Raw genomic sequence first — 14,314 nt, 5'->3', positions numbered from 1 at the left:
CCATCCATCCATCCATCCATCCATTTTCTGTACACGCTTCTTCCTTTTCAGGGTTGCGTGAGTCACTGGTGCCCATATCCAGCAGTCACAGTGCGAGGGGCGGGGTACACCCTGGACAGGTCACAAGTCCATCACAAGTACGTTACATATAAATTGTTAAACCCTTAGTTATGATCCACTCAAAAATGAGATATTTTTGTTTCCACATTAGGACATGAAAGGGTTAATTATTTTATAAACGTCTTGGCATGGGTGTAAAACGCCAGCTAAACTTTTAATTTTATGTGACAGATCGTATTTTAACCCTCACATTTCCTTGCGCAAAGGACATGAATTTTGTGAATTTCCAACAGTCCCTGCTCACTGGAGCGTGAAGCGTTAACTAAGATTATGGTGTCATTCTAAGCAGAATGATCCCCTCTACCAAAGGTTACGCCCACATTTTCAAAATTATTATCTTTGTTAATTTTATGGCGATTTTTCTGAGAGTATCATTTTTTCTGATACACCCTTTATTTAACCAGATTCACTTTAAACTTAGCAAAACGACATGCATTTTTCCTGGTGAAAATATTGTTTTATTTTAGGTTGTATTATATAACCAGTGCTTTTTTACTATTTTTGCAATGTCTTATTAATCAATGAGAAGTTATTATGTATGAGCGTATTTTGCAGAGAATGTTGATGAGTCCTACTCATTTCAATTACAATCCAGTATAGATCAATTTTGATGCAGTTCATTTTTAGTGCAGTTCATTTTAATGCAGACTGATTTAGATAAATATGGACCAGTTCAATGTTAGTACATATAAACTGCCAGTGCGCAAAAAAAAAAAAAAAAAAAAATCTGGATACGTCCATGGTTCAGGTCTCAAGTCCGTCACAGGGACAAATGGAGACAAATGAGACTAATAGAGACAAATGAGACAGTCAGTCGTGCTCACTCACACCTATAGGATCAATTCAGATTTACCAATAAACATACATGTTTTTGGTCTGTGGGAAGAAACCAGAGTGCCATGTCTGCACAAGTTTAACATGCAAACCTCACAAGGTTGGGAGGTAAACCTTTTACCTTCCTGCTATGATGCGGCTGCTCCAAACACTGCCCTGCTGGGCTGACCTTGTCTAAAACCTGCATTTTTTTTAACTAAAGACTGCATTAAATCTAATTTTGCAGTGACTTTTATATTGTTTTTTTTTGTTTTGTTTTTCAAAGTAACATTGTGCCTTCTCTGCTATACAACAGTTTTTTAAAGTTTGCAGATAGATCACATTATAGCGCCACCCCTTCTATAGCCAGCATGATGTAATTGAAACAAGATAACAGTGACTTTTTGGAGAATGCCCTGTTAGTTTACATTCCACGCATTGTTATATTTCTAACAATACATACCCTCGTTTTATCCACGCACTGAAAATTATTTGCTGTTTAGGCAATTACGTAAAATAACTAAAGAGATCACGAGTCAGCAGATCTTGTATGTTTCGTTGTTTGGTAATGGAGAGGTAAGGTGTCTTTTTCACGTCTTTGTTTCTGTATCAGTATTAGATGTGTGTGCTAGCTTGCCCAGTTCTTTGTTCTTTAATCCGTCTGATGTCAGTCTGTTTGGTTCTTTCCTTTTTGTGAAGAAACACTGATAAACACAGAGGAATTCTCCAAAGGCCAAACTTTTCTAAAGGCTAAAGTGCTTTCAAAAGATGTTATTGTGATACTTTGGCTTTTGATCTGTTGCTCTGTCTCCAGTTTACTTGTAAAGGGGGTAAAATGTTCACACACCACTAAAGTCAGAAAATACTTAACATTGTATCATGTTAATGTGTCTTTCTTATTATCCTTGCCTGTGGATCATATCTACATGTACGGTGCAGTCCTTTTTGTTTAAGTTAATGATTTAAATGACAAAGCTAAAGCATTATCTCCTGACTTCATTCCACTACCACAGCCAGCTGAAAAACACACAGTAGATATACAGCATCTTAGTCAGCTTTACAGGTTACTAATCTAAATGTTGGTGTGGTAGTAACCGAGCACTAACAGATGTTACAAGATCTTAAATTAATAATTAATTTATGTAATTTCCAGGCACTTACTTCAATTATATACTACCATCAAATAACTGTTACTTTCAGTTGTTATGAAAACACCATATATCAAAAATAAATTTGACTTTGTATCATAGCACATCTAAACGCCTTGTTATTGGCCCCTGTCTCTTTAAGAACCACCTACCATTTTTGACACTCCCACTTCAGCACAACTTCATAACAGTGCTTCAGGGGAGGGGTGCTCTGTGGGGCGGGAGCTCGGCTGCAGACTGAGCTCCAGGGAGGAGCTTTGGGTAAATAGGAGGTGCTTTGTCCCAGCAAATGTTGAGGCCGCACCACATGGCTACCACAGGAGATTCAAGGATTTCTCAAACATGCATGAAAGCAACACTATAGGGTATGTTTTTGATGAGGAAATGACATTATAACATGATATAAAGCTCAAAAATTTTATTTTGCATTATCTCCCCCACCCCCATTTAAAATGTTGCCATTAACTATTTGGAGTCACCTTTGTCCATTGACAAAATAGCTCATGGATAACAAGACAGATTTTAATGAGACTTTCAGGAAATGCTTCAATGGGTAATATGCACAGTGGGTAATATGCACTCTGTCAAAGCATTCTAGGTCTTTAATTTTTTATGATTCATTTTTGCCTCTTTGTGTGTGCTCTGGAATAACCTTTATGTGAATCGGTGCTATATGAATTAAATTAAATTTTAGGCATGCTTATTGAGGAGAAAACCTTAGGTCACCACTAGTAGAAAAGAGAAATTTGAATGTCCTTTTGAACTCTAAAAAATGCTAATAAATCAGTGTTGATGTGTAGATGTATTTCTAGAACTTTCAGCTCACATTTTTAAATAGTTTCTGGATCTCAGCAAATGTAGTGATTCAACAGTTGTTCCATACCAACCATTCCAGTTGTTCACATTTTACCTCCTTCATGAAGATGAGGAAATGTGCACTTTTAGTTTTTCTAAATACGCAATAAATTTAGTGTAGATAGTTAATAATGTATCCCTTTTTGCCATTTTAGAGGTTTCGGCCTGAATTACCGTACTTGTGCAGAAAGAGGAAAAAAGAAACCTGAGACTTGTTTTCCTGCTGTGAAAGAAATGCGATGGTTTCAGTGACACAACCCTGTGCCAGCGTGTTTTTAATTCATTCTAAATTGTGTACACTTGTGCTTTAAAATCTGAAATGTGCCTTTTCTTAAAAGTTTTGGTTGCACTCACCGTTCAGTGCCAGTTGAACACTTTTTCTTCCTCACTTCTTATCAGTCACACATTCACACACAGTCACAGAGGAAGGGCTGTCCCGCATCTAAAAGCTCAGTTGGACGGTTTATCCTCTCCACCAGCAGAAACGGCTGAGTGGTCAGTGAGTAACCCCCTTTTAGAACCAGCAGCAGCAACCTGAGAACAAACCCATTCTTATCTGGGCCTGTCCTGTGTAAGGTGGCAGCCAGGCAGGTTTTCTTTCTCACACACACACACACACACACACACACACACACACACACACACACACACACACACACACACNCACACACACACACACACACACACACACACACACACACACACACACACACACACACAGACTTCAGCCTCTTAAGAAAGCGTGATATGAAAGGCTATCATTGAGAAAGGAGGTAAAGAGAAGCAACTGGAGGAATGTCTTTAGCATGTGAATGGTGATGCAGGTTTGGTTTTACAGCGAGGAAGTAAGAAAAAGCTGGACGTAGAGTCGAGACATTGTGGAGGGTGTGCTTGGAGTCTATGGAAGCAAGAAATGAACAGAATCTGTGTATTGTTCTTAATTTAATTACAAAAACTGGAATAAGTTCAAAATAAAACCAAAAAAAGGTTTCAAGTTGCAGCAAGTTGTTTGCATTCGGCTCACGTATCTTCTTAAATCAGATTCTGCTTTGTGGCTCTTCTTCCTTACAACCTTTTCTACACATAAATAATTACATGCAAAAAAACATAAACAAACACGCCGTCCTTTGAGTGGCAGGTATCCTCTGTGTGATTGGCATCGTTAATCCCTGTTGTCACACAACACTGTGAGTTCCTGTGTGTGTATTTGTGTGTTTGTATGTATGTTACCAGTGATTAATTATCGTTCTCATGCTGGGCGTCTCCTTAGGTTATTGATTACGTCATGAACCAAACCCACAGGGGCATGATTTCTTTGCACTAACAGGGAATCAATTAGTGTCTGGGGACTTGTTGATGTACGCACATGCTTTTATGTAAATGTGTCCCCCCCTGTATGTGTGCATTAGTGTAATTGTGTGTTACATGAAAAACTCTGTAAATGTCATGATACCAGCTTTGCGTTTTTGTCATTCTGAATGCTGCTCACTCAAATACTAAAAAGTTAAGCAACATCTCTCTGACATTTGGTGTTCTTGCTGGTCTTCCCTCAGCATCGGGGCTCTGATGAGACGTGTGTTTGTGTTGCGAACCATCAGCATGGTCTTTCAAAGTTCCCTGCTCACCGTACTGGAACCCTCGCCAATCATGAAAGGTGAGGAACAGGATGTAAAGTCCAAACCTGCACACCAACAACAAACAGAATATGGTCCCGTTGTTCAGTTTATATTGCTCATTCTGATGGGAATTTAAATGTTTTACGTTTCATTTAAAGTTAAACTAAATGTTAAGTGTTGATATACAGTATCTCAAAAAAGTGAGTAAACTCTTTTGTTGCCTGAGGTTTACACATTCATGGCTGTGTCGAGTTGTTACGAGGGGACAGTAAATTTACGCTTTTATACAAGTACACTGACTACTTTCTATTGTACCAAAGTGTCACATCTGCAGTGTTGTTCCATGAAGAGATATAATAAAATAGTTACAAAAATGTGAGGGGTGTACTCACTTTTGTGAGATACTGTATCTAATAGAAAGCTTTAGTTTATGCAGTCACTGTTAAAAGGAACTTAAAGTCATATGAAAACATTTGGGCACCTTGTTAATCTTAATCATTTTTATTTCTAAATATTTGGGTGTTTGCAACAGTTATTTCAGTTTGATATACAGTATCTAATAACTGATGGACACAGTAATATTTCAGTATTGAAATTAGGTTTATTGTACTAACAGAAAATGTGCAACATGCATTAAAACAAAACTTGACAGGTGCAAAAGTATGGGCACCTCAACAGAAAAGTGACATTAATATTTAGTAGATCCTCCTTTTGCGAAAATAACAGCCTCTAGTCGCTTCCTGTAGCTKTTAATGAGTTCCTGGATCCTGGATGAAAGTATTTTTGACCATTCCTCTTTAGAAAACAATTCCAGTTCAGTTAAGTTTGATGGTCGCCAAGCATGGACAGCCCGCTTCAAATCATCCCACAGATGTTCAATGATATTCAGGTCTGGGGACTGGGATGGCCTTTCCAGAACATTGTACTTGTTCCTCTGCATGAATGCCTGAGTAGATATGGAGCGGTGTTTTGGATCATTGTCTTGCTGAAATATCCATCCCCGGCGTAACTTCAACTTCGTCACTGATTCTTGAACATTATTCTCAAGAATCTGCTGATACTGAGTGGAATCCATGCTACCCTCAACTTTAACAAGATTCCTGGTGCCGACATTGGCCACACAGCCCACAGCATGATGGAACCTCCACCAAATTTTACAGTGGGTAGCAAGTGTTTTTCTTGGAATGCTGTGTTTTTTTGCTGCCATACATAACGCCTTTTTGTATGACCAAACAACTCAATCTTTGTTTCATCAGTCCACAGGACCTTCTCCCAAAATGAAGCTGGCTTGTCCAAATGTACTTTTGCATACCTCAAGCGACTCTGTTTGTGGCGTGCTTGCAGAAACGGCTTCTTTCGCATCACTCTCCCATACAGCTTCTCCTTGGGCAAAGTGCGCTGAATTGTTGACTGATGCACAGTGACACCATCTGCAGCAAGATGATGCTGCAAGTCTTTGGAGGTGGTCTGTGGATTGTCCTTGACTGTTCTCACCATTCTTCTTCTCTGCCCTTCTGATATTTTTCTTGGCCAGCCACTTCTGGGTTTAACAAGAACTGTCCCTGTAGTCTTCCATTTCCTTACTATGTTCCTCACAGTGGAAACTGACATGTTAAATCTCTGAGACAACTTTTTGTATCCTTCCCCTGAACAACTATGTTGAACAGTCTTTGTTTTCAGATCATTTGAGAGTTGTTTTGAGGAGCCCATGATGCCACTCTTCAGAGGAGATTCAAATAGGAGGACAACTTGCAATGGGCCACCTTAAATACCTTTTCTCATGATTGGATACACCTGGCTATGAAGTTCAAAGTTCATTGAGGTTACCAAACCAATTCTGTGCTTCAGTAAGTCAGTAAAAAGTAGTTAGGAGTATTCAAATCAATAAAATGATAAGGGTACCCAAATTTTTGCACCTGTCAAATTTTGTCTTAATGCATAATAAACCTCATTTCAATACTGAAATATTACTGTGTCCATCAGTTATTAGTCACTTTTCACACAGTTAGTCACAGTTATTAGCTATATCAAACTGATATAGCTGTTGCAAACACCCAAATATTTAGAAATAAAAATGATTAAGGTTAATAGGGGTGCCCAAACTTTTTCATATGACTGTATCAAAAAAAATGAAAGATGCTTTTAGGATCTTATAAAAACTTGAGTTTAGGGCAGATTTTAAGCTTTTCTGAAAGAGTGGGGATGAAGATCACATGTCTCACTGTTTCTCCAAAGAATATGGCTCTAACAACATGCTATATGAGAAGACCTTGGTGCTCAAATTTGATTTGTTTCAACCAAAACATCCCAGGGACCACAGGAAGTTATGATAACATACAAAATTAGCATAGCATAAGTATCAAAGGTAAAATAAACACAGCTAAACTGTGAGAATCAATTTGCTGCTCTGCTTCTGCATTAGAGTATTTAAAATAGTGTTGTAGTCAAGACCACCAAACCCAAGACTAGAGTGTATCAAGACTGAGACAAGACCAAGACTTTTAGGAGCTGGACCAAGTCGAGACCAATACTGAGTGAGAGTGAGCCTGATTCAAGACCAGAAAAAAAGGAAACGAGTGTCCTACACTTACAGCATATACACAGGTAGGCAACTCAATTATTATTGAATAAATTTCTTTGTGTGAGGGCCAGGTAAAGAATTTTGGTAGAGTGGCAGATTGTGGTAACAAAAATACAGAATTAGCAACGAGTCACACTTTGATTTGAATCAGTAGGATTTACTTCCAATGAAAACAAGGATGTTAACAAATAAATTGGACAATATTCTGGTAATTTAGTGATGTTTCCACAGTTGTGGTCTTGACTGGTCTTGAAACAAAATCCAAAGTTCTGAATGTCCGAGTCTGAGACAAGCCCAAGTACAAATGCCGTAGAGACTGAGTCCATCAAAAAGTGGTCTTAAGACTAGGGCTGGGCGATATTGGCAATAAAATTAATCACGATTAATTGTGGTATTTAGTCAATAACGATTAATTTGACGATTAATCCCCTGGAGTCCCTCGACACCCTTATGTCCTAGTCACATGACCAACTTAGTGGGAAATATTTGCTCTTCATAAAAATCTGTTCCAAATTGTCAAAATTACAGACTTCAGACTATACATCAAATTTTAAATTGTGTTGATAGATAAATAAATTACAGAATTTTTTTTTTTAAATGTTCGTCATATTTGAAGCAGAGAGGAGCATCAAGCGGACCAACCAGGGAAATCTCCAGTCAATCTGCCTGGTGGCATTAATCGTATTAATTGTCAAGTGCCAAAAAATAATCGATTAATGTTTTTCTGACGATTAATTGCACACGATACGATTATGCCCAACCCTACTTAAGACCAGTCTCAAGATAAAGACTGATCTCAAGTACTGCAACACTGATTTAAAGCACAAATGTATGGAGTTAACCAAAGGAGAGCAAACATTTTATTTCTGTTCCAGCTTTATTTTATAGGAAAAGTCTGATATCAGTGTTAGAAATTGTGTTGATTTCAGGTACAAATGTTGACAACCTGCCCTGAGAACAAACATTTAATCAAAATGTTGGGAACAGTTGTGGACAAGCGGAGGTCTCTCCTCAAAGAGCCATTCAGTTTTAAACCTCCTGTTCCTCTGCACCACCACTGTGTTAGGAATTCATATTCACATAAACCATCTGTCAGAGATGTCTCTCTTTTCCTATAAAACCTCTCAAACTGAAAGTTGAGGCCTCTTCCTCTCCATAACAAAGATTTCAGAAATCCAAAAGGAAACAAAAAAAAAGAAAGAAAGAAAGCAGAAAAACATTCAGTTTCGGATTTTTCAATATTACATGATAACGCTCCGCTTCCCACTCCTGCAGTCTGATCAGGCGGTGTATCTGTGTGACTCCACCAGCGTTGTGTCGCTGACTGAAGAATCTTATTCGGCAAAAACTCTGGCGGCTTGAGTGAATAATTCAGCGATCGTGGGAGCGGAGACAGAAAGGCTCTGTGGTTCCTCTGTGTTTCCCCACTAACTCTGCTCTGCCTCTCCCCCTCAGAGGATAACACTACATGTGTTTTGGAGATGTGGGGCGGGAGGCACTTCAGCAGGCTTACCTTTTCCTGCTGCTTTGTCTCTTCGCTTTGACTTCAACATAAAGTGGTGCAAAGTGTAGGAAAAGCAGACAGCACTGTAAAACATTTTTTTCCCTTTATTCTGTCAGGAAAAAAAACCACTCCGGTGTTTCTGCCTTTGGACGCAGATGTTGTGATTCACTTTGCTTGTCTGCTTCCTCAGGTATGGGAGTTCTGAGCATGAGCATTCAACACTTCCTGGGTGGTCTCATCACCACACTCACCTTCACCACCATGATGCATTGTACTCAGAGGGCAGAGGAAAGCATCCAGGTAACAAAGACTTCACTCAGTCCTATCAGCAGGCTCATTCTGGACGCAGTGGCTAATGTTACATAACACTTTGATAACTTTTTCTTGTAATTGTGGCAATCAAGGGTGTTGGGTGACATTCTGCAGTTTTAACGGATAACCATCTCTTTTTTTTAAGTGTTATGTCTTTACTTTCTTAACATTCTTCTCACCTGTAGTGTCACAGCTTTGCTATTTGATAACACGAGGTCAGCTCTTAGTTTTAAAGAGAGGCAGTACAGTACCTACTGTCACCTTTACCTGGGCATTCTGAGAAAATCTCAGGTATAAGCAAACCTAGTTGCTTCCTTTTTTTTTCATTTTTGTCCTCTCATGCTGGCTTTGTATTTCCAACAACCTGTTTTTTTTTTTCTTTCTCCATTTTGTACAGTAAAGCTCAAAACTTTCTTTTCCGCTCCAACTGTTTCCTCTTCTCTCTTAATTTCTCCTGTTTGACATAACTTCTCTTTGTCCTTGTCGTAACTGGGCCATCATTGCCTGGAGGTGATCGTTTTTCACACGGTTATTCAGACGTCATCCAGTCAGTCTCCGGAGGTGACAAATTATAACTTAAATTGCTGTGAGTCTTAACATGTGAAAGAAGGACAAAAAAGTAAATAAATCTGCAAGCTCCTGCACAGATGTCAGAGCTCTCATATGAATGAAAATAAATATTACGAGAAAACAATCAACAATACAGTCAAGAAAGCAGCCGTTATTTCACAAGTTTAATTGAGTGTTGAGCTGTTTGTTTTTATTGTTGTCTGTGTGTGAATCTGTATGTTTATGTGTTTACTTGTTTCTACTACAGCGTGAGGACCATTTGTGACATAGTTATTATCTAAGTGAGGTCTTTGATGTCCTCACTTTATTTGCAGCTCTACTGTGCTTTACTAGTTAGGTTTAGAGGTATGCTGTTGATTAAGTTTTGGTTCAGTTTAGGGTTATGTATAGACCAGTAATGGTTAGTTTTAGGAAAAATGTCTGGGTTAGGCATAAATACAATTATAAAAATGAATGGCAGTCAATACAATGTCCTCAGTTTGATGCGAGTACAAGAATGTGTGTGTGTGTGCATGTGTGTGTGTGTGTGTGCAGGATAGGGAAAGCATTAGCTCGCCTGTTGTGTGCATATGTGCGTGTTATTGAAAGTAGTGCTATCCAGTAACAGAAAGCTGATAGTGTGAGTGCTTGTTAACGATACCCAGGAGAAAGAAACCGAATCTGTTAAACAAGTTGCTCAGAATAAAGACACTCCACTTAGCTGTGGTCACACAGGCTCTCAGAGCTGCTCCACACCGCAGCCACAGAGTCGCTCAAAGCTCCTCAACACATCTTTGTCCTGAGAGAAGTTCTCTTCTCAGCTTAATTGATTTTCTGCTCTTTTAATTGGCAAGTTCAATACGTGGTTATCTGATGAAATTGCCTGTAGGTAATCAGGTTTGAATTTTAATATTTTAGTTAATGTGAGTTGATTCTATATAAATAAAAAAATTTAGATTGATTTGGATAATTGATTGCTACTTTTTTATCAGTTATTGTTTTTTCAGTTTCATATCACTGGCAAGAATGAAACCTTTATTTGTTGCGTTTCACATGACGAACAGCTCAATACCAAAAAGAACACAGTGTACAAAAACACGTGTACAAAAAACCAGCAGATCTTCACGTCAGAGACAGCAGAACACTAGAAATAGTTGTTTTGCTAAATAATAATAAAAAAACTAACGGTTAAAAACACAGCTTACTTGTTGCAGCTTTATTTTCACGTACTTCTGATGAATGGATATTAATTCTGTAAAAAAAAAAAGCTTTTACAAAAATGAAGGAACATAGTGTTCACACTCATTCACACAGTGAAGCTTAGGAAGTTTGATATATTTATGTTATTTGAAATGCAGAAATATTGATTCATTCAACATATTTTAGAAATATCACCAACAGTGGATCTTTGGTTAAAAATGAAGTTCATTGCTGAGATTAGATAAATATATTAAAAAATGAATTAGTTTGTTTGTATTGAATGTGGTGTTATTGAACAGAAGGAGGAAAGACGTTACATCATCTGTCTTTTCTCTCACTCAGTCATAAAAACCTAAAGGCTGAGATCAGATACTCCTCTTCGTCCGGTTTCTTTACATCCTCCCAGATGATCTGACACCTCATCCACCAGCGTTATAGTGTTCGTCTTTCCTTCTCTGTCCTTCAGTATTTCAGAACGTTTAGACTTCAAATACACCATTTCCTTTTTTTTTCTTGTTGTGACAAAGAGGTTTTATCATGTTATTCTCTTTATTGTTCAATGCTTTGCTCTCTCTCTCTTGCTACATGGTGTCTTTTATTCCTGTTGTCCTTCTTTCCCACTAATTTTTTTAACCCCCATTATTTCCCTTTTCTGTCATTATTCTCCCTCCTCATAACCCTCTGTTGTCCTTCTCCTTTCAGGCCACCCACTACAGTTTCTTGGCGACTCTGGAGGTGCTGGGGAAGCTGATGTTCAGTGCTTTTGCCGGGGTGTTGGTGGACTGGTTTGGTTTCCAGGTAGCCTTCCTGTTCTTCCTCACGCTGTCTGCTGGGACAGCGCTGCACGTGTGGACAGCTACCTTCACTGGTGCTCTCAGGGAGCATCAGATCAAAGAACAGCCCAAATGACTTCCAGGCCTAAAGGTCCTGGTTTAGGGCAAGTGCTGCTGAATGAAACATGATGAAATAGAGTTTGACTATTTAAAAACCGCAAAGTATGTGTCACGTTAAACGTAACAGTTTTATTACAGGAATTTACATCAAAAGATCTTGAAGAAGTCTTGGCTGTTCTTAAATAAGTCAACCATGGTTTTAAGTTCAGTGTGTGCTTTTGTTTTGTATGATTCTGCCAAATTTAGCTTTATTTTTTTCTTTTAAAGTTTCACAGAAAGTCTTAAAATGTGAAGATGAAGCTCACACATAAAAACATAATATAGGCTCATTAAATGAAGCTGCATTATGTACTGAGGATAGGGATGAGCATTGTAAGCAAAAACACTTCACTTTTGTCAGTAATTATTTAACTTTTTATCAAATGCTCAACCCATCCATCTATCAGCTAGTGCTTCAAACACAATACCAACTTTCAGACATTCACGCTTCTCACAATGTGTTTATTTTGTCTTTTACTCAAGCAGGGCTAATTAATATAGCACAATAAGACTCAGCATAACAAACTGTTTAAAAGCACAAAAATCAGTCTTAATGAGCACTTATTTCAGTTGCTGCTTTATGATTTAGAGCAGCTGCCTGTTTTCATGTTGATTAAAAACTTGCTTGTCCCTAGGCCTGCTGGACAATTAATTGTCCCAGAAATTATTGCGATAAACGATAATATTGTCTTGTGACAATTTTAAAACTAATATAATGATAATAGCATAATAATGTACATCATCTCAAAGATCAATAAATTTTAGTTTTTTAAGAATGTTTTAACAAAATGGACTCTCAGTATAACAAAAAACGCACTTGAAGAAAAAAACAAAGAACAAAATGGAAATTAAAGACCACACACAACTGAAACAGTAAATAAACAATATTAAAGAGCTCTCTTTAGAGTTGAAGCAAACTACGCTGCCTGAGTGCGCACCGCTTTTTGTATGTCGCTTGTCGGTTGAACGCTCCAGTCATTGTGGACTGTCGGGAAGACTGAGATGACCCGTCAATTTTAGTTTTTTTTTTCCCCCAGCTGGGAAAACTGCATCGGATGATTATGTTTTAGGTGCAGATGCAAGTTTGTGGTTTTGCTACTTTTAGTTGCTATTTTTTTTTACAACAAATTCAACATACCGGCTCGCACAGGTTAAGTAGTTCACCACAATCACTGGGTTTGAATCCAAGTGCTCCCACACTGCAGCGGTCACATTCGGCTTTGAAACCAATTCCAACGTTTCTTTAGTTTGTTATTGCTACAAGCTTTCATGCCGTGCCCGACAATACCTAACGCGAGAGTTCACACCTCCCGAAGAAAAGAGGAGGGGGAGGGATCAGTCGAGCACCCTTTACATCGGAGCACAGAGAGGGTCGGACGAAGTAAACAAGCAAGCAGGCAAATGAAAATTATCGTCCTCATTTTTTTAAAATCGACCTCAAAATAATTTATCATACGATTAATTGATTTATTGAATATCGTGACAGGCCTACCTATGGTTGGGATTTGCGGTGACTTAAAGTTTGCTCACCACAATTCCTGCAGCTGAAAAACCATCTAATGAAACAGAGGGTACCAAGATGTCTGCTGCTGCTACTAATTCTGCAAGCTTGTGGATCTTTATTCTTTCATTTTTACAGATCCAATCGATCAACAGGGATGCATGTATTCTCACTGTAAAGCTGAGCACACCCATAACCATAGTTTTCACTTTAAAATCCTTTCAAAATAAGACAATGGCAAAAACATATCCTCCAACGCTCTAAGTTGTTTTACTTGTTTTTTTGTTTTGTTTTGGCACCACAACTAGAGAACAAGTTTGAAGACAACTTGATGTGTCACTAGATGTTGGTGTTAATATATATATATNTATCAAGTCTTCAATTAGGGGTGGGGATAGATTTTGAAATATTCCAAGTATGTATGTATATACTGTATATATATATATATATATATATATATATACAGTATATACATACATACTTGGAATATTTCAAAATCTATCCCCACCCCTAATTGAAGACTTGATATATTTGGTAAATATACAGATGAAATGACATTTGATATTTGACAGTGACATATATTAGTGTATATCAAATGGTAATATTGTATAATTGAAGCTGTTTCTGTCATCTAAGTCATTTGGACACAGTTACAAGCTAGCAATAAGAGCTGTAACCAAAAGCAATATTTTTATTTTGTCTTGTCATGCTGTACTGTTTTTCAATGTTTTGGTCAAAATTTTAAGTTGTACGGTTTACAAATATAACTCTTAAGTATCTGCTACCTCATTTAAGCAGTGTACGGTACAATACAAATACACAGAAAATATAGTAGTGGTGCAAACAGTACTTCCTAATCACCTCGTAGTGTTATTTGAAATAAAAAAGCCCAAGTAGATTTGCTGTTGGAGCTATATCTTTAAAAAGAGACTAAAAAAAGTAGTTTAGTTTCTGAATGAAGCATTTACTCTGTGTATGTAATAAACCATTTATGTAATTCTGCAAATGTCAACCTGACACTTGTAGGGAACCTCAGCCTTACACACTGCATGGTGCCATCTTGTCTTACTTCATCATTAGACTAATTAAAAAGACTTTGTTTTGAAGAGAACTCGAATGACCAGTAACACTGGGAAAGTACGTGTCTGTTTGGCGTTGTGTACCTGTTGCATTTAATCTTTAG

At 37.9% G+C, this 14,314-nt stretch overlaps 1 protein-coding gene across 1 annotated transcript in view; it reads left to right on the top strand.

Annotated features, from left to right (window-relative positions):
* Window positions 1–13,461, top strand: part of mfsd3 (major facilitator superfamily domain containing 3) — a 30,301-nt gene extending 16,840 nt beyond the window's left edge. Inside the window, exons 4-6 of the mRNA XM_014012047.1 lie at window positions 4,490–4,590; window positions 8,828–8,937; window positions 11,401–13,461. Coding sequence (XP_013867501.1) covers window positions 4,490–4,590; window positions 8,828–8,937; window positions 11,401–11,607 — 418 coding nt within the window. The 3' untranslated portion in view covers window positions 11,608–13,461. The remainder of the gene's footprint in view (window positions 1–4,489; window positions 4,591–8,827; window positions 8,938–11,400) is intronic.
* The last annotated feature ends 853 nt before the right edge of the window (window positions 13,462–14,314 follow it).

Source organism: Austrofundulus limnaeus, unplaced genomic scaffold (assembly GCF_001266775.1).
Source record: "Austrofundulus limnaeus strain Quisiro unplaced genomic scaffold, Austrofundulus_limnaeus-1.0 Scaffold88, whole genome shotgun sequence".
NCBI lineage: Eukaryota > Metazoa > Chordata > Actinopteri > Cyprinodontiformes > Rivulidae > Austrofundulus > Austrofundulus limnaeus.
Note: the sequence above shows the minus strand (reverse complement) of the source record. Positions and strands in the feature narration are given on the sequence as shown.